A 21,600-nucleotide genomic window follows, 5' to 3' on the forward strand; every position below is an offset into this window, starting at 1 on the left:
CCTTGACCATTAGGGCAGCAACGAACATTCCTGGGTGGTAGCTGGGGGGGCCTGCAGCCGTGTTTAAGAAGGAAGCCAGCATGTGAGGGCATGCCTACAGGAGTGGAGATTCGGACTCTCCTGCAAACTAAACTCAGTAACTTCTTGGTTTGAACATGTGTGAGAAAGCTCATTCTGAAATGCCCTTAATCACGTGTTAAAGTAAATAACTTTTGGAGCATGCCGAGAACTGAACAAGATACCCCAGGACGACCCGCCAGAGCACAGTTGGACGCTAACCTAAGCAGCTTTAAGTATCAGAGAATCATAACACCTGCTCCTCAGTCCAGGCACCTGCTCCACACTCGCAGTTACACTCTGAGAGCAAAACGGAGGGGTTTACTTTGACCCCAGTTACAATTCCCTTTGCCAAGCCGTCCACAAAAGTCCCTGAGGCCTTATTCTGTTATCTACTGTGAGTTACCTCTTTGGTTTGTCAGCTCAAAACTGACACATGCTTCTGTTCGTTCAGTTCTAAAAGCAAGTGCCTACTAGATTCAAAGACAAAGAAAAGCAAATAATTGCATAATGTGTCTAGGTCTGCAGCCAGTTGGGGAGTTGCCGGGACCTAGGGGCCTGGGAGGGGCCTGGGGGGGCCTGGGAGGGGCCTGGGGAGGCCTAGGAGTGGAAAATTACTGATTCTGAGTCAGAGGAGAGGCAAGGTCTTCAAGGCCCCCAGACAAGGTGGTCTTGGCAGAGACCCTGAGAAAGGGCATGGAGGTGCCTGGGCCGGGCTCACAGATGTGCCCAAAAGCACGGCTGGGGAAGTGGGTGGGGAGGCTTCTGAGTCTTGGGCTGAACTCCCTCCAGAAAATGGCAGCACGCTGGCCGAGTCCCAAGTCCAGTGCAGGGAGGGCAGACCCCCACCCCTGTGAGACCTGCCAGGTAAAACTCTGTAGTTGCCTATGGTCAGGTCTGAAAAATCACACATGTAATTTTGACCTGGAGCCAGACTCCTCGGAATAAAGTTAAAGTAGGAAATGATTTCTCAACCCCAGGGTTATTATCCTTTTGCGCTGAACAATCTTTTGCTCTGGTGTGTGTGGCGGGGGGAGAGTTGTCCTCTGCACTGGGGGATGTTTGACAGTTTCCCTGGCCTCCATCCACTAGGATCGTCTCGTGCGTCTCGGCACACGGTCAGCGTGGAGGAGGGTGGATCCAGATGACGGGGGTTGTGGGGGGTGTGGGGGCCCACCTGAGGTTAAGAATGGCCAGACGTCATACTGGGATTCAGATGAGATGAAACAAACAACAAACTCATCAAATGTCCAAGCCAGCCGTCGTGGCCCTGGGAAATAAGATCAAAGTAACTTGGGGAGGTAGAGAAGTAGGTAGAAGAAAAGAAAACTTGGACATTTTATTTATTTAGACTTTGCTTTGTCCCAGAAAAGACAGGAGGGAAGGGACTCCCAGATTAATAAGGACAGAGGGGGAGGCATAAAGGAGACAGTCTCTCCTGAATGCCCTCCCACCTCTCACCGCACCCCCGCCTTTGGCCCAGCTTGGGCACCTTGCGTGCCACCTCCTGATAACCAGAGCATCCACCTAGGCTGCACCCTCAGGTGGGGGTGGGAAAGGGCAGTTAGGAAATCGTTTTCCAGGGCGGAGCCCGGTACTCTAGGGGCTACCAAAGTTACTGTGGTTCCCCAGGGCCCCTGGAAGAGGCAGCGAGCAGACTGGCATACAGGGCATGATGGTGAAGGAGCATTTCACGTTTCCACAGCGAATCACCATTAAAGCATGGGAAACTTGGATAATCCATTAGAAAAGGCTGATTTCAGTATTCAATGATTAGCATATTTATTAAGCACCCATTATAGCTAAGCAGTATGGTGATCACCTTAGGGTACATTGGTGAACAAGTCTTTAATAACAGAGGTGCCAAATATTCACAACAGCCAAGCCATGGAAACAACCTAAGTGTCCATCAACAGAGGAATGGATAAAGAAGGTGTGGTACATATGTACAATGGAATATTACTCAGTCATAAAAGAGAATGAAATAATGCCATTTTCAGCTACATGGATGGACCTAGAGATGATCATACTAAGTGAAGTAAGTCAGAAAGAGAAAGACAAATACCATGTGATATCACTTATATGTGGAATCTAAAATATGACACAAATGATCATATCTACAAAACAGAAACAGACTCACAGACATAGAGAACAGACTTGTGGTTGCCAATGGGGAGGGGGCTGGGGGAGGGAAGAACTGGGAGTTTGGAGTTAGCAGATGCAAACTATTTTATATAGAATGGATAAACAAGGTTTTACTGTATAGCACAGGGAACTATATTCAATATCCTGGGGTAAACCATAATGGAAAAGACTATATATGTATAGCTGAGTCACTTTGCTGTACACAACACTGTAAATCAACTATACTTCAATGAAATTAAAAAAAAAACAAGAAGTACCAAGCACATGTATGTTAACCCGTATAATACCAAAAATATTTTACAGTTGAGGAAACTGAGTCAAAAGAGGTTATTTGTAACTTGCTCAAATGCACACAGCAAGGAAGGAATGAGGCCAATACTTAAAGTACTTAGGAAACCTGGGGGCACCAAACTTCACACTAGTTAAAACCACATGATTCTGCCTTAAGATTTTTGGAAGTTAGGCAAGGAAGTTACGGTCTTTTTCTCTAGATGTGTGATAGGCTGGACTCCATGTGAGTTTATCTGAGCCCCAGGTTGGTCCGGGCCGGGGTTGGGAGTGGGGTTGTGTTCAGAAAGGGTAGCTGAGAAGAGGCCAAAGAGAAATGTCCTAACTTCCTAATTTTGCTTTGTGCTGGGAGTAATCTCTAATGAAAACCTGCCATGAGGATCAGCAACTGAATACACTTAATTTTAAAATGAAGCATCCGAAGCGCAGTCTTAAGTATTTTCGGAAACCAACTCCCTATTTGACAATCATGAAAAATATGAACAAGAAAGATGGAGCGGAGCCTGCCCTCGGCTGCCCCAGTGTGGCCGGGCGGAGCGGGCAATTCTCCGCCAGTTTCCCCACGTGTAGGGCGAGGTGGCCCGGCGACCCTAACACACTCCGTTTCCTGATTCCTCCTTGTTGTTTGTATTTCCACCAGTCTCTCGTTCCTACACCTAAAGCCTCTCTACCAGGTGTCCAACGCACGGCGGGCCCAGACGAAGGCTGACAGTGTGAACAGGGTCCCGTCGGGGTGAAAGCGGTCAGCACTTGTTACAGGGCGGGCCGGGCAGCTCCTGAGCTCCTGAGCTCCAACTGCAGGAGGACCGCCGCCCGGTACTCGCGGTGAGCGGTACCCGCGGCCAGCGGCGCCCAAGGTGCTGCCCGGCCGGGTCCGCGCGGGGTACGCTCCTCGCTCGCGGCCACACCCTCGGGAAAGGCTCTGAGCTCCGCGAGGGTCCGAGCCGGGCCCCTCTCCCGCACGACGCGGCCCTCAGCTTCCCACAAGCTGGACCCAGCTTCAGCGGGGAGTCGGAGAGGCGGGGCCCGGCGCTGTGGGGGCGGGGCTCATCGCCGGTCGCGCAGGGAGAGGGACCCAGGGAGGAAAGGAGCGGGGCTCGGCGCGGGGCGGGGTTTGCGCAGGAGGGCGGGTCAGGGAGGGGCGAGGGGCGGGACGGGACGCTGGGCGCTGCTCCAGGGCCAGGGGCAGCTCCAGGTCCGCTCCCCGCCAGCTCCCGGTCCCTCGCAAGTCCTCACGGGCGGGCGAGCGCGGCCCAGGCGCGGAGCGGCGGGAGGCACCGGCGGGCCCGCAGGCCGCGATGAAGCCGAGCAGCGAGGACGGGGCGGCGCAGGCCGGGGGCCCGTGGGAGGAGTGCTTCGAGGCAGCGGCGCAGCTGGCGCTGCGGGCTGGACAGGTGAGCGCGGCCCCGGGCGCACGGCAGGCGCACTCGGACTTGGGGTAGAGCGGACGCAGGGCGTTGGGCGGACGGAGACTAGAGGGCCGGGCCGGGACCTGGGGGCGCGAGCCGCGGAGGAGGTCCGCGCAGCCTACCGCACACTGTGCACCTGCCACGCCTGCGCCGGGATGGGCGCCCTGGATCCCGCGGCCCGGAGGCGCGGGCCGGGCTCGGGGCGCAGGGCGGCCTGGCGGGAGCGGGCGGGTCAGGGCGCGCGGACTGCCTCGGATTTGACCCAGTGGGCGGGACACGGTGCGGTTGCCCCGGGTTAGAACCCCTACGCGTGGAGGTCGGGCGGACAGCCTGTCCTCGCGCATCCGGAGTCTAGAGGGTTCCACTCTGCGTTTGGAGGAACTGCTACCCGCACCGGAAGGGTGACGGTCAAGCAGCGGAGCTGAAGAAAGCTTCAGAGGGCAGCCCCTCTCTTCGCACTTTCCTGTGTGTTTTGTTCCCCCATTTCCTCGGTGCTTCATGCCTGGGGTTCCTCAGGCCACGTGCGGCGGCGAATGGGGGGCGCGGGGGGAGGCAGGGCGCAGGGACCACTCGCTCCCTGCTCGCGCGTCAAGGCGCTCGTCTGCGTTTCTGCGAGCGGAGCGGGAGGGTGGACAGAGGAGCCCTGCCCGCAGACGGATTTTCTGTTCCCAGCGGCAGTTCCTTTTCGGTCTGAAAGTGCCCCACGGGCTAAAGTCAGGCTGTCGCCAGTCCTGCATTTGAAGTGAGTCCTTAACGTGAACAGTCACAGTGCGGTCCCTTGGTCCCCTAAAAGTTAACTTTCAACACTAGTGGACCCTCCCTCTGTGAGACTTGATCCTTGGGGAAAAGGAGGACCCCAGCCTTACCTGCTGCATTGATGGAGCTCATGGCTTCAGGGCAAACGTTCTTCCTGGAAAGCCGGTCCACTGTGTGAGTGGCGCGCTTGACCTCCCCCCTCCCGAGACCCTCACTTCCTCTCCAGAGTGAGCGTCCTCAGGATATTTGGTAACTTTCAGGTTCCGCCATACAACTTTTCTTCTTTCAGCTTTGAGAAGAAGCCAGTTTAGAATTCAGACACCACTGTGTAAACCCTGGTGAGTTGTTACAGGTTTCTGTGGTTTTTCAAATTTAGATCCTTGAGGAAACAGAAGGGTTTTTGAAACCCCCCCCTTTTTTAAAACAAATTTACAAATGCTTACACAGAACTTGCAATATAGCAGGCACCGTTCTAAGGGTCCTGGGAACTTCAACTCATTTAAGAGATAGCTTCTGCTTTTGCAACTTGCCAAGAACAACAGAAAAAGCTTTTTTTGACAGTGGGAGAAGGATGCAATAAGGATTCTGCCATTGGAAGTCTGATCAGGGGGCCCAGCACTCTGGGCTCCCTCCCTCCTGGGCATTATGCTGAGGCTTCCTGCCTGCCAGGCAGTGGCGGGGAGAGTGGCCGAATTGTCTGTGGCTGGGAGGGACAGAAGCCACACAGGGTCATCCTAACCCGTGTAAAGAGGAACAGACTGTCTTAGTAATGTTCTGACAGTAACAAGGTGCTGATTGGAGAAAACCTGGCCTGTAGCCCAAGAGGCATGAAGGGTGGTTAGTGGTGACTCTTGGGAGTCCTCCTTAGCCAGAGGCACATTTGGTACAGGTTCTGTGGCCTTGTGGCCCAACGTGCCCACCCTCTCACGTTCTGCTGTTTTATTAAGTCTGCTACTCCCGAGACAGCTCTGTGTGCTCCACTGAGTCTGGGTTCTCTACATTCAGAGGGAGTGCCCTCCCTCCCAGGAGACAATGTCTGTCGTCCATGTTTCAGACATTGGTTCAGGGCAGCCCTGGACGATTTGCTGCCACCTCCCCTCTGCCACATCCTGAGAGGCCTCCCAGACCCCTCCTTCCTTGTCTCTCCACCACCCATCCCTGTGGTGCCCCTGAGAAGCATCCCTTCCAGTCCCAACCACCGTACCACTGCAGAAGCCCCTCCCTGGCTGTTGGGCTTTGGGGAAGGGGGTGATGTCAGCCCCACACCATCACCACCACGAGTACACAGAGTGATATTCATCGAAATGGGTATTTATCATCTTTTAGGTGATGTGTGAGCAAAAGTATTTTAGGGCTTCCCTGGTGGCGCAGTGGTTGAGAGTCCGCCTGCCGATGCAGGGGACACGGGTTGGTGCCCTGGTCTGGGAAGATCCCACATGCCACAGAGCGGCTGGGCCCATGAGCCGTGGCCGGCCGCTGAGCCTGCGCGTCCGGAGCCTGTGCTCTGCAACGGGAGAGGCCACAGCGGTGAGAGGCCCGCGTACCGCCAAAAAAAAAAAAAAAAAAGTGTCTTAGAAAACTATGCTTTTTAAGTTGTCCTGCAGGGATAGATCCAGGTTTTCTTGAACCTGAAGTTTAGACAATTTACAGGACCTCTTTAAGAAAAAAAATACAAAATTACAAATTCAAAATTAGATATAAAAGTTTATTTAGAATAAGAAAGATCACAACAGCATAAATTTTAAGATGCTAACAAATATAACAAAATACATAAGAATAATTTTTTAACTGCTTCTCAATCTTCTGTAATACTCTTTTCCCATTTTTGGCTTTATACTCTTTACATCTTTGAATGACAACGATTTTGTAGTACTTTCTATGGAGAGACTAGAAAGGTAAATTCAGGCTTTCCTGTAGGATGGCTCATTGAAATTGATTACTATGGTTTAGAAAAGTTTAATTAGGCTTCAAACTTGTTATTGGTAGGGTCATATAAATGTTTAGGATTGCCATCAAATTTGAGAATCCTGTCAGTTTTATTTTACATATTAGTTGTCAGACAGGGAAGAATTTTCCAGTGTGCTCTGAGGGAATGCCCTATGTCCACCTCCAACTGCCCAGAGCAGAGGGGCACAGCGGGGGCTCTGACCCAACATCCCTATTTGTCTGGCTTGCATTGCCACAGGTGTTTTTGTTTGTTTGTTTCTGTTTTTGTGTGTGTGGCTGCATTGGGTCTTCATTGCTGTGCATGGGCTTTCTCCCTAGTTGCGGCCAGCATGGGCTACTCTTCCTTGTGGTGAGTGGGCTTCTCATTGTGATGGCTTCTCTTGTTGGGGAGCACAAGCTCTAGGTCACGGGCTTCAGTAGTTGCAGCACATGGGCTCAGTAGTTGCAGCACAGGAGCTCAGTAGTTTGTGGCTTGCAGTCTTTAGAGCACAGGCTCAGTAGTTGTGGCGCACGGGCTTAGTTGCTCCACAGCATGTGGGATCTTCCCAGACCAGGGCTTGAACCCATGTCCCCTGCATTGGCAGGTGTACTCTTAACCACTGCACCACCAGGGAAGTCCCCACAGGTGTTGTCTTGATTTGTGATTTTATTTTTATCAGTTATTCACACAGGGAGTTTAAAAAGTGAAATACTGCTGAAGGGACTGTCATGGAACCAGCAGTGTCCTGTCCCGTGTCATCCTCATCCTTTTCCCCAGAACTCACTGTTTTCAGTTTTCTGGTAGTTACACCCGTTTTCTAAATAGTAGCTCTTTTTTTGCGTCATCCGCATTAGACACTGTTATGTCCTGTGGCTGCGTTACCTGTTGGTTCCATTGGTGCCTGTGCTCACGTGCTGTGACCACATGTAGCACACGGTCAAGCTGGGTAGCATGGTTGTATTACATATTCTTTTCTTTCTTATGCAGCTTGTGTTTTCCTTAAGGTCAAAAAAACATATTTTTTTAGCTTAGTTTTCTACACACCTACCAACAGCCATCTTCTGACTTCCCAACAGAATTTTTGATGATCTCCTTGGGATAGACACTCATGGGTCTCGCTGCTGGGGACATGTGGTCCTCACACCTTCATGTGCATCAGAAGCACCTGGAGGGCCTCCGCAGCAGGCTGCGTCCACCACAGGGTTCCTACTCACCGGGTCTGGATTGGGGCCGAGAATGAGCACTTCCACCAAAACCCCAGCTGATGCTGTCCGGCTGGGGATGGCACTTTGAGAAACACTGCTGTATGTAGTATTTTGTTACGTGACTATATGACAGTTTATTCATTCAACTCTTGAAGAAACTCTGGATGATGTCCAGTTTGGAATTATTAGCCATAATGTTGCTCATTCAGCACTCTCGCATGTGTCTTTTGATTACCTCCATATGCATTTCTGCCGGGGTTAGATTAACAATAGGAGTGAAATTGCTGTGTCATCGTGTATGAAATTCTGCCAGGTGGTTTTCCAAGGCGGATGCAGGGATTCATGATTCCCCAGCAGGAGGTGAGGTTTCCTGTTGCCTCATCTCTCAGACGACACTTGGTATTGTCTGTCTTTCCATTTTAGCCCTTGTGACCAGTTTGAGGTGGTGTTTTGCGGTGGTTTTAATTTGCATGTCCTGTATGAATAATGAACTTAAGTGCCTTTTTATGTGTTTACTGGCCTCTGTTTTTAAAACGGTGGTGCTAAAACAGGTTAGAAATGTATTCATTCACACAACAACTATTTGAGTAACTCTGGAAAGAACTTTAACCTTACTCTGAGTGCGATTGAGGTTCGGGGTAGAGTCCCATGTGGAGCCCTGCAGGGTGATGGGGAGACACCCTGGCTGCTGCTGGGGTGGGGGTGAGGCTGCAATGCCACAGGGGGTGGGGCAGAACCAGATCTCCGATGGACCGAGTGAAGGATGAGGGTGGATCTGACTGGGGGTGGTGAAGAAGGTGGTAAACAAATGTATTTCGAAGGCAGAGCTGCCAGGTTTCCTGCCAGATCGGAAGCGGGTGTGAGAGGAGCCAGGGGTGCCTGCAGGGTTCGGGTCTGAAGAGCTGTCCGGTGAATTTGCAGGAACTGTAGGGGGAGCAGGTTTGGAGGTGGAGGTCAGGTCCTGTGTTCCACGAGCTGTGAGCTGTTGACCTTGAAATGCCGGTGAATCTCTACGTGGGGGCCTATGGGTGGAGAGTTCACGTGAGAGGCTGAGGGTGGAGGCGCCAGTTTGGGAGCCGTCAGTCAGCCTGGGCTGATGTCTCAGGCTGGGTCCCGCCCGGGACGGGGACAAGCAGGCTTGTCTGCCCTGGGCTCTCCGTAGGCGGATCCCATGTCGAGCTACCGGCATTTCCTCTGGGAGATCGCAACCTGGCGGGACGTGGAGGTGGAGGTCCCCCTGCTATCCTGGCTGAGGCTGGAGAGGGCAGCTGGTGACCTCACCATTTCCACTGTCAGTCCTGGCCTTGTCAGCCCCACCTGCACCCGTGCCCCAAGCTTCCGCAGAGTGGGGTCACCCATGATGACATTTGTAACACTTTCACCCACATTTGAAGCCTCAGCCAAGATGGAACTTGTGAGATAGCAACTGGCAGTTGGGGCAGCAGCCCCACCGGCACACAGGGGCTGAGGGTCCCGGGACAGTCTATGGAGAGCTCTCTAACGCAGAGAAGGGTTTGTGTTTTCTGTCTGTTCTGGCCTTCAGCTGATGGGGCCGGGCCCACCCACATTCCAAAGGGCAATCTGCTTTACTGATTAATATGTTCATCTCATCCAAACACGTCCTTGCAGAGACACCCAGAATAACATTCAATGCAGTATTTTGGTACCCCACGGCCCAGTCAAGTTGACACATAAGATTAACCATCACATCACATTCGTAAGTCTGAAACCTGAAACGTGGTAGTACCGCCAGGCCCACATCTGCAGGGGAAAGATGTTGCCTGTTGAAACCCCACTTCCGCAGAGTTCTCCGTGTGCATTCCATGGGTCCTCGAGCTCACACACGTTGCACCATAGGGATGGGTGATAATCGTATGGTCGACTTGGGGACAGTAGCATACAACCGAGATGGTTCACAGACAAGAAAGAGGCATTTGGACGTGTCTCTGAATGACACCTCAGACGCTGGAGCTGATGGGGTTTGAAATTCAGGCTTCAGTGACTTAAGTCCCATATTTTATATATTAAACATTAACAGAATGTTATTTTGAGGGAGAGATCCAGGCCAGGAGGTCTATGAAGTGCAGGCTTAGTTAGTGAGTAGCTGAAAAACATTAATTAAAAAACAGCCACACTAACTTATTGCTGGCAAAATGAGAATGTTTAAAATCCCAAGACTGAGAGAAAACAGTTGTGGTAAAGGGTTTTAGCAGGTAACTCACCCGGAACCCCACAGGCCTTTCCCCTGAGGATGCGACTGTGGTTAAAAGGCAGGGCTGATTGAGTCTCATAATGATTTGTTTAAAAACAAGACACTGGGCTTCCCTGGTGGCGCAGTGGTTGAGAGTCCACCTGCCGAAGCAGGGGACACGGGTTCGTGCCCTGGTCCGGGAAGATCCCACATGCCACGGAGCGGCTAGGCTCGTGAGCCGTGGTCGCTGAGCCTGCGCGTCCGGAGCCTGTGCTCCACAACGGGAGAGGCCACAACAGTGAGAGGCCCGCATACAGCAAAAACAAAAACAAAAACAAAACAAGACACTATCCCCACCTTTCCTCTCAGTGTGGGAAATTGTCTGAATTGAACTTTTCTTAACCTAGTACTGAGATTTGTACATTGTGTATGTGGTAGGTTTGGGGGGTTTTGTCGTAAGGCATTAAGTGTTTTGAGGCCCTGACCCCCTCAGATGGATGGATGGGCCTTCAGAGGAGTGGACGGGAGAGTGTCTGGGGCCAGGATGGCTGGCTCATCTGAAGGGCAGTGTAGTCTGGGACGATAATTCAGAAATGGGATCTAAATATCTGGGAGTGCAACCGGATGAGAGGGAGGAGTCAGGAATGGTCTGCAGGTCCCTCCCAGGCGTCCAAGGCCGTAAGGAGCAGCAGCTGGTGAAGAGGGCCGGCCATGGCAGCACTGCAGGTGGCTGGGAATGCGGGTGTGGCCTGCCCTGCGCTGAGGGACACAGGCCCACAAGGAAAGGATCATCACACAGCCATAATAAACACTAATAGAAACGGAAAAGAAATCCTTATAAAAGAACACGCTCTAGCATCCTCCTCCTGGATCCGTAATTTCCATCCTTTGCGTGATCTGTGGCTGGGGGCCTGGCTCCCCTGGGAAGGAGCCCAGATGACATCAGGACTCCCCCACTGCCCCTGGGCATGTCTCCTCTCCGTTGGATCCAGAGGATGGAGAGGCCAGGACGCTCAGATGAGGCTTCATGAGAACACTTGCCCGACTTAGTTACCTGACCCCGTGTGCACCCAGCAGGTGTCCTCTGAGACCTCACCATGTGTCAGGCTGCAGAGCCCGCCTGGGGGGTGGGTTCAGACACAGGGCAGACGAGGGTCCTAACCCGGGAGCCAGGAGCGAACTTGCAGGGTGAGCGCCGGCTCTGCGGGGAGGTGACATCCCAGTCACAAAGGAGGAGTGCTGGCGCCAGAGGAACCTGGCGTCCAGTGGGAAGGGGGCGGGAGGGTGAGTGACGGTTCGGTGCAGCAGGAGGGGCAGGGTATGCGGGGGCGCAGAGGTGGGCCGATGGGCTGGCTCCTTTAGAGTCGGGGACAGAGGCAGGGGGTCCTTTCTCCCCACCCCTCCCAAGTCCAGTTAGAGTCTGGGAGGCAGGCTTTGCTTCCCGAGTCACCCAGGGGCCCGTCCCTTCCCGCCACTGCTCTGACCCCGCTGATCTGACCCCGGCGACCACGCCCAAGTCACAGCAGAGGGAGTGGAAGGGCAGGAGGAAGTGCCGTGCCAACAATGGCCCTTTGAGGACGTGACTTGGGAGTCACACGCATCGCTTCCCCTCGCGTCCTCGGGGCCGACCTTGGTCCCAGGGCACACCTGCCTGCACAGGAGGCTGCGATGCGGGCTGCCATGTGGCTTGGTGCCCTGCTAACCTTGGGCTTTTTTCCTAGAAGGGAGAGGGCCGGCTACTCGTGTCCAGTTGTGTCTGCTCCAGGCCAGCCCACGGAGGCCACTGTGAGCTACGTCGGGGGTGACTTCATCCTTGGAGAGATGGGGCCATTAGGTGCTTTATGCGGGCCCAGGCTTAGCGAGCCCTTCTGGCTGCACTGCAGGGAGTGGACGTGCGGGGGGCGGGGGGGGGGCCAGGAGGCAGGACAGGATGGAAGCCAGAGGGTGATGGGCTTCGAGGGCAACAAGAGGCGAAACAAGACAGATCAAGGGGTCAGTGTTCCACAAGCGCATGAGGTCCGGCTGGAAAAAACGGTGTTGAGTCTGTTTAAGCAGCCTGAGGTATAATGTACTGGTGACTTGAAGGGTTTTGCGCCTCGGCTGTGTGCCGGGCATGACCCTAGACACCAGGCGCGCAGCAGGGAGCAGAGAGCAAGCCAGGTTTTCTGTTAGAAACCATTACAACCAATCTGTTATCTTTGCAACCAAGCTCGGAAAACCAAACAACTGTCTGGGCTTGGTGCTGGGATGAGGACCGCCCCTGTCTAGGGGGTCCTGCTTATTCTGTGAAATCCTGCGTGAGCACCCCTATCTGCAGGCTTCCTGGAGGCATCTTCCTGGCCTCCTCCTCTTCAGCGAATGGGTACATGGGATGTGGGTGCAGGGTATGTGTACAGGGCATGTGTGTACACAGCATGTGAGTACATGGGATGTGGGTACAGGGCATGTGTGTGCACGGCATGTGGGTACAGGGCATGTGGGTACATGGGATATGGGTATAGGGTATGTGTGTACATGGTGTGTGGGTACAGGGCATGTGTGTACATGGCATGTGGGTACAGGACAGGTGGGTACGGGGCATGTGTGTACACGGCATCTGGGTACAGGGCAGGTGGGTACAGGGCATGTGTGTACACGGCAAGTGGATACAGGGCATTGTGTACACGGCATGTGGGTGCAGGGCATGTGTACAAGGCATGTATGTACATGGCATGTGTGTACACGATATGTGTGTACAGGGCATGGGATACACCCACCTAAGGTTGAAGAGTAAGTATCACGGGGTTGGCGGTGTGGATGTCAGGTGGCGGCTGAACGAGGGGGTCCATGGAAGGAGGTGAGGGACCCTGGGTGCAGCGGGTCTTGGAGGAGAGGTCAGAGGTCGCTTCAGGGTCCTGATGTCACCGTGGTTGGGGACTCGAGCTGTGACTCGGGCAGAGATGACAGGATAGGCCCTAGCTGCAGTGGGGCTGTTTCCTGATTAATACCCTCAACGACTTCCTGTGTGGGTCCCCGGGGAGGCCTTGGAGCTCAGCCCTCCGTCCCGGGTGTAGGCGAAGCGCTGGCAGCTCCTGGGAGACCAAACCACTCGGTCCTGTGACCTGATGCACCCAGCCCCCGGGGCGTGAGGCCAGGGCCTGCCTTCCAGTTCTCTGCATGCGTTTTCACTTTCCCGGGTTTGGTTTCGGCTGGACCGTTTGGGCTCCCGATCCAGGGGCACGTTCGTGTGACGGGTAAAGTGAATGAGGAGAAGCGGTTCCTACACTGAAATCTCCCGAGTTCAAGCTCGGGGGGCTCCATGGGGCTCCGTGGCTGAAGCTTCACGTCCTTAGAACCGCGTTTCTTTCCTCCAAAGAAAGACTGTTCCACCCAGGACTGCCTTTCTCGCGAGAAGAGTAGGCGGCAGTGAAGGTTCCCAGGAGCCCCACAGAGAGCCGGGCGCCACCCTCCGCGGTGGGGGAGGGGGCCCAGCTCTGGTGCAGGACCGCCCCCAGCGTAGGGGGTGCTGGCCAGCATCACCCACCTCCCGACTTTCATTGCAGATCATCAGGAAAGCCCTTTCTGAGGAAAAACGTGTCTCAACAAAAACGTCGGCCGCGGACCTGGTGACAGAAACAGATCACATGGTGGAGGCTCTGATCCTGCAGGAGCTGCAGCAGCGCTTTCCCTCCCACAGGTGGGTGCGCTGGGGCCTCACGGACTCCCGCCCCCGGCCGCGTGTCCCCCCACTCCCCGCCCCGCCGCGGATCCTGGCAGGGAGTCCCCTCTGCTGTGCCCTGTCAGCCCAGGGCCACGCGGACTTTCCCAGGACGCATCCCCGCGTGTGGCCGTCCCCAGGGCCGCCCGCCCCTCCTGCCAAGCCCACACCAAGCCCTCAGGGCCACCCCCCTCCAGAGCAGGTGTCCCTGACCTTTTGGGTCACTGTGTGGAGAATCCGATGCAACAATTAATCTTTCCCTTGAAAAAGGCCAGCATTTGCCCAGCGCTGTGTGTCTAGTTCCAAGGGGGCCCAGAGCCCCAGGGGCAGACGCTCTGAGCTCAGGGAGGGGGCTCCTTGGGCACAAGTGTCCCTTTCCTTCCTTAGGGAGCTGCTCACCCTGGAGCCCAATCGCTGGATTCCCAGGTGTAGACGACGTGTCTGTCCGGCCCCACGTCCATGTGGACCAGTGAGGGGCTCCCTCCTGCCGCGTGACGCCCTGCGAGTGACTGGGGGGTCGGGGACAGGCCGTACACACTCGCACCTTCTCCCCGCTCCTTCCTTCTAACCCGCATCACCTGGGGGGTCATGTGTGTGTATATGTGTGCATGTGTGTGTGCAGGCGTGTTGATGGCAGCCCTTGTGTTTCAGCGTCTCTCCCTTTTTCCTTGTTTGGCGTAAAGTCAGGACCCTAGCATCTATTATAATGGTTACAGGCTCTGCACTGTTTATGATTTCTTAACTTTCAGAAATCTAAATTAAATGGCAACGTCCAAAGAATCAGAGCTGACCTTTGAACAGCATGGGTTTGAGCCACACAGGTCCACGCAGACGTGGCTGCAGACGCAGGGCAGGGTGGGCGGGGGCTGGCTGGCAGGGTCAGTGCCCCTGGCCCCACCGTGTTCAAGGCAGTTGGATTCCCTGAGAGGTGACGGCTCAGGAACCACCACTGGTTCTGGCTCAGGAGCTCTTTCTGTCCCTGTATCGTCTGGTGGCTCCAGCAGCAGCGAGGCAGCTGGACTGTGGGGCCCTGGGGTCCAGGGTCCAGGTAAAGGCTCTGGTCACTGCAGGGGTCTGCGTGGTGGTGGTCCCAGGCCTCCTGGCGCTTTGCAGTCAGATCACTCTGACAGACCGAATCCTGAAAGTGCTGGCCGGTTGCTGGTGCTTTGGATGCACTGTTGTGTCGATATGGGGCCTGGTGTCTGTTTGCACAGTGTGAATTTACACACTCCTTGACAAGTATCACAGGACAGAAGACAGTGTGTCACACGGGGGGCCTCAGGCTCCGAAGCCCCTCAGGAAGACTGTCTGGGTCCGCCCAGAGCAGCAGTCCCCACCCTGGGTGGGTGTCAGGCCCCCTGGAGCCTCTCCAACTGTGCCTGCCAGCCCACCTGACAAAGCCCTGGGCAGTGCAGGTACCCCTCAACCCCTAACAAGAGGCAGCGGTCCCCAAGCTGCAGGCTGCGAGGCAGGGACTGGCTGCCCATGTCAGCCTGGCTCTGCTCCCTCTCCCCTCTTGGCTCTGAGAGCAAAGCCAGGATGCTACTCTCTGCTCTGTTGCCTAGAAAATTCAGATAGGTGAAATCATTTTTCAGCATACCTAAGTCAGGTTTGTTTTTTTTCCCAATGATTAAGATTTAAAAGAAAGTACCAGAATTTGGGGACATTTAATTGTATTTTAGATCAGAGACAAATTGAGAAACTTGTGATGAAAATTGCATGCATATTTTAAGATAAAATAGTATATTGTTATTTTTCTGCATTCAGAGTATTTAAATATATCCCTTAAACAACAAGTTGGTATAAGGCTGTCACCCTTTCTTAAGAAGTCTGAACTTATGCTCTTCCTCATTTTTAGTCTTTCACAAAACAGTATTAAAGATAGATTGCATGGGACTTCCCTGGTGGTGCAGTGGTTAAAGAATCCGCCTGCAACGCAAGGGACACGGGTTCAATCCCTGGTCCGGGAAGATCCCACATGCCGCGGAGCAACTAAGCCCGTGCGCCACAACTACTGAGCCTGTGCTCTAGAGCCCGTGAGCCACAACTACTGAGCCTGTGTGCCACAACTACTGAAGCCTGCGCACCCTAGAGCCCATGCTCCTCAACAAGAGAAGCCACCGCAATGAGAAGCCCACACACTGCAACGAAGAGTAGCCCCCGCTCGCCACAACTAGAGAAAGCCCGTGAGCAGCAACAAAGACCAAACGCAGCCAAAAAAAAAAAAAAAAATTAAAAGACAAGATAGAATGTAGCTGTTTTGACTTTGATAAAATAAGAAACAACCTGACTGTGGGCTCCCTGGTTTTGCTATTTTATTTTACTCACTGGTGAAATCCAAAGCCTGGGAGATGGGTGTGGACAGAAACTGCACTCGCTTCTGCCCTCGGCTGGGCAGTTGCTCCACCCCCAGGGATGGGAATCTGACCACAGTGTCACCCAGCACTGACACTGCCGCAGAGGAGGTAACACAAGGAACCAGGTCAGTGCCGCATTCCCGAAGCACTGTGTTGGCGCCGAAGGCATGAGCTCAGTCTGCGTCCGGGCCGCCTCTGTGGGTGCCAAAACCTGTTCCAGCTGTGCTCCCAAGTGAGATCCAAGTGGGGTGACTTTGAGGACATGCAGTAGCATCGCTAAGCCTGTCCGCGTCTCCTTGTCTGGGAGGCACAGGCCGGGGGAGGAGGACGGCTGGTGCTCTCTCGCCTCTGCCCGGGCTGGGCCCCTGGTGGGACGTGGCCGCGCTGTTGTGCTGACCGGCCCCTGTGCCCTGTGGGGTGCGTGCACTCGGGGATAAGGCGTTCCTGGCCACCACCACCTGAATGCCTGCCTGCATTGTCTCCCCGCTGCATTTCACGCTGTGTCCTCGGGCAGCAGAGCCTGGGCCGAAGCCTGAGCGATGAGGCCAGGGACATTAGCTGGCTCCCTAGTGGACTGAAGGTGACCCTGACCTTGTCACAGAGTCAACAAACTGGCCAAAGAGAAGGCCTGGGTGCTCCTGGCCATCAAAATCATAAGGAGGGTTTGTTATGACTCTTAGTAAGAAGTAATAAAGCAGAACGTATTGGCCTAACTTGTTTCTAGGCTCTGAACCTTGTGCCTGGTGCTCTTTTCCTCTGTACATTCGATAGGCCTGTGAAATGGCCCCATGCTCAGTCACATGTGTTTTTTCTGTTTACATTGTGGGTTTTTTCGTGGACGGTCCAGCGCTCTTGTTGAGGTGTCTGTTACTCTCTCACACGCCATCTGAGTCCATGTACCCCGGCCTCTGCAGGAATTACCTTCCCACACGGAGGAAATCAGGGTCCACAGGCTGGGGAGGTATTCTGGTGCCTTAGAAGAGTGAACATGTCTGAGGCCCTGCCCCCAGGACCACCCACGGGCACGAGGCAAGTGGGGAGGTGACCAGTGCTCCCCCCGCCTGGGCTTGTGGTCCAGAGGAGGGTGCCCTCGGCCTGAACAGTCGACGCCCAGAAAGGCCAGGCCTTGGAGTGGCTGCTTGGAGTGACTCCCACCAGAAATGCCCCACAGGACAAAAGCTGTGTTTGCAGATGCATCATGGGGGCTGCTCCGGGAGCCCAGAGACCGCGTACACACATTTGCTGATGGACTGACGGCCAGCCACAGGCTGTGGTCCAGCTATCTGAGCTGTCGGCCCCTCCTCCTCCTCCAGGACCCCAGCGACTCCTGCCAACCCCCCTAGTAGGTACCAGCTTCTCGCTTAAAATCAGGTTAGAAAAGGAAGAAGATTCCACATTCCTCCCAGGTTCCTGGGATCATCTTTGTTGTGAGTCATTTCTATTCTTGACCTTAGTGACGTATTCTCACTGCTTCCTGGACCTTGTGCCCAGTTCAAGCCTGGGACTTTGTCCTCATGTGTGTGTGTTTCGGGTATGGCCCCCTTTCTTTAAGAACATAATCACAAACTGTTGCAGGAAAATCACGTAGCTGCAGAAAGCACTGAAGACGGATTTAATACCTTACGTCTTTGACTCAGAAAACCTCAGAGCTAATTGCGGCATAGGATCGCCCCCTTGTTTCTGCCGGGTTAGCGGTCGGGGAGTCACCCTGCCTGGCCGCACCCCGCCCAGCCTCCTCTGACTTGATGGTCACCACGACCTTGTTCATCTAGACCCGCCTACCTGGGTCACATGATCCGAATGATCCAAATTCCCAGGGGGGGAGGATGGCAGGGAGGCTGCCCAGCAGGAGGAGGGACAAAAGCCAGGAGCTTCCCGGACGCATGTGGTCTGCCCTCTGGGCTGTAAGCTCCTGGGGGCAGCTGTAGGCTTTCTCCACTCACACGAATTTTCTAGGTTCCTCATCCCTGCCCCCAGTCCGGTGCTTTGCTTGCTCACAGGTGGGTTTTTCCAGGGACAGCGTGGGCAGGCTGGGAACAGCAACCTGAAAATGATGATGTAGCCTCGTCGTGTACACGGACAAGCTTCAGGTGGTTTGTCTGTGTCTGGATGACTCTGCACATAGAGCGTGAGTTTCATAATCTTTGGGACAGAAATGCTGCCAGAGTTGAGGGGGACCAGCTGAGTGACAGTGCAGGTGACGGCACTGTGTCAGTTGAAGTGACACCAGAATGAAGGGCACCTTCACAGTGTTAGGACCGTGACATGCCAGCCTGGAGAGCTTCCTGCGGTGACAGAGGTGTTCTGTCTGCACGTCCAGTGTGGTGGCCTCTGACCCGTGTGACTAGTGAGACTAAGGCGCCAACGCTAACTTTTTTTTTTTAATTTTTATTTATTTTATTTATTTATTTTTGTCTGTGTTGGGTCTTCATTGCTGTGCGTGGGCTTTCTCTAGTTGCGGCAAGCTGGGGCTACTCTTCGTTGTTACAGTGGCTTCTCTTGTTGCAGAGCACAGGCACTAGGCGCACGGGATCCAGTAGTTGTGGCACGCAGGCTCAGTAGTTATGGCTCGTGGGCTCTAAAGCACAGGCTCAGTAGTTGTGGCACACGGGCCTAGTTGCTCCGCAGCACGTGGGATCTTCCTGGGCCAGGGCTCGAACCCGTGTCCCCTGTATTGGCAGGCAGATTCTTAACCACTGTGCCACCAGGAAAGTCCCCAACTCTAACTTTTAAATTCTATTTAAAAAGAGCTTCCCGGGCTTCCCTGGTGGCGCAGTGGTTGAGAGTCCGCCTGCCGATGCAGGGGACACGGGTTCCTGCCCCGGTCCGGGAAGATCCCACATGCCACGGAGCGGCTGGGCCCGTGAGCCATGGCCGCTGAGCCTGCGCGTCCGGAGCCTGTGCTCCGCAATGGGAGAGGCCACAACAGTGAGAGGCCCGCGTAATGCAAAAAAATAAAAATAAAAAAGAGCTTCCCGACGACTACAACTGGGGTGTGCAAAATGCCAGCAGTAGGACACCAAGCATTTCTTGTTTTTCACTCGTTTTTCCTTCTTGGTAGAGGTGTGCTGTGGTCAGGGCCCCTTTTGCTCTAGGACAGACATGCGTGTGAGGACCTGGTGGGAAGCCCTTGGCAGGACAAGGTGAACCTGATCTGTTGGGGACGGTCGGAAACCTGTGTCGGGCGCGTCCTGGGGGTTTAGGTGGAGTTTGTTCTTTCCTCCCAGGAGGCAGGGATGCAGACACTTCGGGGGACCCTCCAGCATGAGCCAGCATGGTACGGGGGGACAAGAAGGAGGGGTAGGGGAGCCATCCCTGGTTTCCGGCCTAGGCGGCTGGCTCCTGGCGGCCCCCGTTGCTGAGACAGACCAAGTGGATTCTGCCTTGTTGCCATCTAGTTCAGGTTCCCAACAGGGCATGGACGGCCTTGCGGTGGGGCTTGTGTTCAGAGGACTCGTCACAGAGGACGGGCGGGGACAGGGGACCGGGGTGCGTGGCCTGCGTACTCCTGCAGGATGGGGTCCAGAGGGGAGCCCAGGGTGGGTGGGGCCTCCCAGGAGCAACGTCAGCTCCTGTCTCCCGCATGCGGGACGGATGCCATGTCAGCACCTGCGGTTCGGGGAGGCTGGGCTGGGTACAGATGGAGTGTCAGCTGTGATGCAGCCTGTTCCCCCAGCATCCTCAGGCCCCTGGCTGGCTCTCTTCTCGGCCTTATCCCTGCAGAGTCAAGTCAGCGCAGAGCTCAGCTTCTCGCCGGCAGCTCTTCCCACATCCATCCTCGGACCCCCGCCTGGCCCACCGCACCCCCTGGTGCTTTAACAGAAGGTGTCACCTTGTGTATCTGGGTCCCACCAAGTGACAGATTAGCAGAGGGCAAAATGCAGAAGGTCTTTCCCGGACGCTGCCCCTGTTTGACCGGAGAGGCCGGGTGAGATCTCCTCACCCTGCCTGCTGGTCTCCGGGGCCAGGGCTCGAAACGCTGAGTCTCAAGTTCCTGGCCTTTTCTCAGGCTGAGCTCTGTCCACTGCAGGTTCATCGCGGAGGAGGCTGCAGCCGCTGGGGCCAAGTGTGTGCTCACCCCCAGCCCCACCTGGATCGTTGACCCCATTGATGGTACCTGCAACTTCGTGCACAGGTGAGCGCAGGCACAGCCCGGCTTTTCCGAAGCAGCACGTCAACAAACCTCTAGCGGGTTTGTGTTCTCACTTACAAGTCATGATACTTTCAAATAAAGTTTCCCATTTGTGAGATACGTTCAGAGCATGTAGGAGATCTTCACTTGTTTAAAAACGATTGCATTTGTCACATTTAAACGTTGGGTTGAATTAAGAAGGACCCTTAAGGAGGCCCCTGGAGAGATGGGCAGGGTTGTAAATAACGCAGGGTGTCTGGTCCAGCAGCCTTGGGAGCACGTGTATGGATGGTGGCCTGGGGGGTTGAGGAGCCACCGGCTGCCGGCCTAATCTGGACAGATGTCAGCCCAGAGCAGCAGGTTTTCGGGAGGTCAGAGGCATGTGATGGCAGTGACCTGCCCCTCCCCAGAAGTGCTGACGGGGGGCGGGGTGGGGGGCTGTCAAAGCCTCCCACGAGGACACTCGTGCAGCCCCAGAGCTGGTTGGCCCGGGCTCCTGCCCCATCCTGGGTCCCCATCGGCGGTTGGGGGGCCTGTGGACCTGCAGCCCCCACCAGCAGGACCTGTGGGGAGGGCCCCTCCCCTAGGTGAGCCAGCCGCCCGCTTCCTTCCTTACAGTGAGGGGGGCCAGGGTGTGGGGTCCTCAAATGGAGCATTTATGTGTAAGTGTGGAAAGTGATTCAGCGCATCACAGGTGGTCCTTTAGAGACGGTGGAACAGAGCCATCTGGTGACAGCAACAGTGTCATCAGACTCTAACTAGAGCATGACACTCCTGGGGAGTCCTGTGGGACCGCACGGCTCCCCTCCGGGTGTGTATCCCTGAGTGGGGCTCCTGTTCCTGTCCCACTGTGTGAGGGTGGTAGGCACAGAACGGGCCAAGCCCTACCATGGACAAAGGCCACATGTCCACCCCAGGACCAGAGAGAGAACCTGGACGAGAGTGTCATTTGGGAAACAAGCTGTGAGGCTGACCCTTAGACTCCAGACACAGTCCAGGGCCGTCCAGGGCTGTGGTGACCCTTGAAGCCTAAAGGCATTTGGTGGCCTCTGGCCACTGCACCTCGGACAGGACCTGTCCTGCTTGTGTCCAGCAGCACTGGGACTAGAGCCAGTGGGAAAAGCCTTCTGAGGGCGGGAACCACAGCCAGACCCGGCCGTGGCGTGTCAAGAGCCTCCCCATGGAGACGGCAGGGGACATCATGGCGCAGCCTGGGCAAGGCTGGGTCCCGAGTCTCCTGGGTTAGAAGCAGCCCTTCCTTGTTCCTACTCGTTAAGCCCTAACGATCCTCACATAAAGGAGAAATCGTTCTGGAGACGTAACCTGTAAACCCGCAGGCAGGATGCGAGATCACCGCCTGCCTTCCACGCAGTGGCCACGCCTGCTGTCCTGCGCGAGGCTCACCCAGGGGTCATGGCAGGAGGGACGCGATTGTC

The 21,600-nt window shown here is 55.1% G+C and overlaps 1 protein-coding gene and 1 long non-coding RNA gene across 3 annotated transcripts in view; both read left to right on the top strand.

Moving 5' to 3' along the window:
* The first annotated feature begins 3,665 nt into the window (after positions 1–3,665).
* Positions 3,666–21,600, top strand: part of IMPA2 (inositol monophosphatase 2) — a 28,150-nt gene continuing 10,215 nt past the window's right edge. The window contains exons 1-3 of one of the 2 annotated variants that reach the window (XM_060170666.1): positions 3,666–3,884; positions 13,521–13,654; positions 20,063–20,167. In XM_060170666.1, the coding sequence (XP_060026649.1) occupies positions 3,789–3,884; positions 13,521–13,654; positions 20,063–20,167 (335 nt within the window). In that variant the 5' untranslated portion in view covers positions 3,666–3,788. The remainder of the gene's footprint in view (positions 3,885–13,520; positions 13,655–20,062; positions 20,168–21,600) is intronic. The other variant, XM_060170665.1, reaches the window with a different exon arrangement.
* Positions 13,697–16,745, top strand: LOC132532300 (uncharacterized). The gene is made up of 2 exons (XR_009544359.1): positions 13,697–15,017; positions 15,534–16,745. It is a non-coding gene; the product is annotated as an uncharacterized LOC132532300 (long non-coding RNA).

The sequence above is a fragment of the Lagenorhynchus albirostris genome, chromosome 14 (assembly GCF_949774975.1).
Source record: "Lagenorhynchus albirostris chromosome 14, mLagAlb1.1, whole genome shotgun sequence".
NCBI lineage: Eukaryota > Metazoa > Chordata > Mammalia > Artiodactyla > Delphinidae > Lagenorhynchus > Lagenorhynchus albirostris.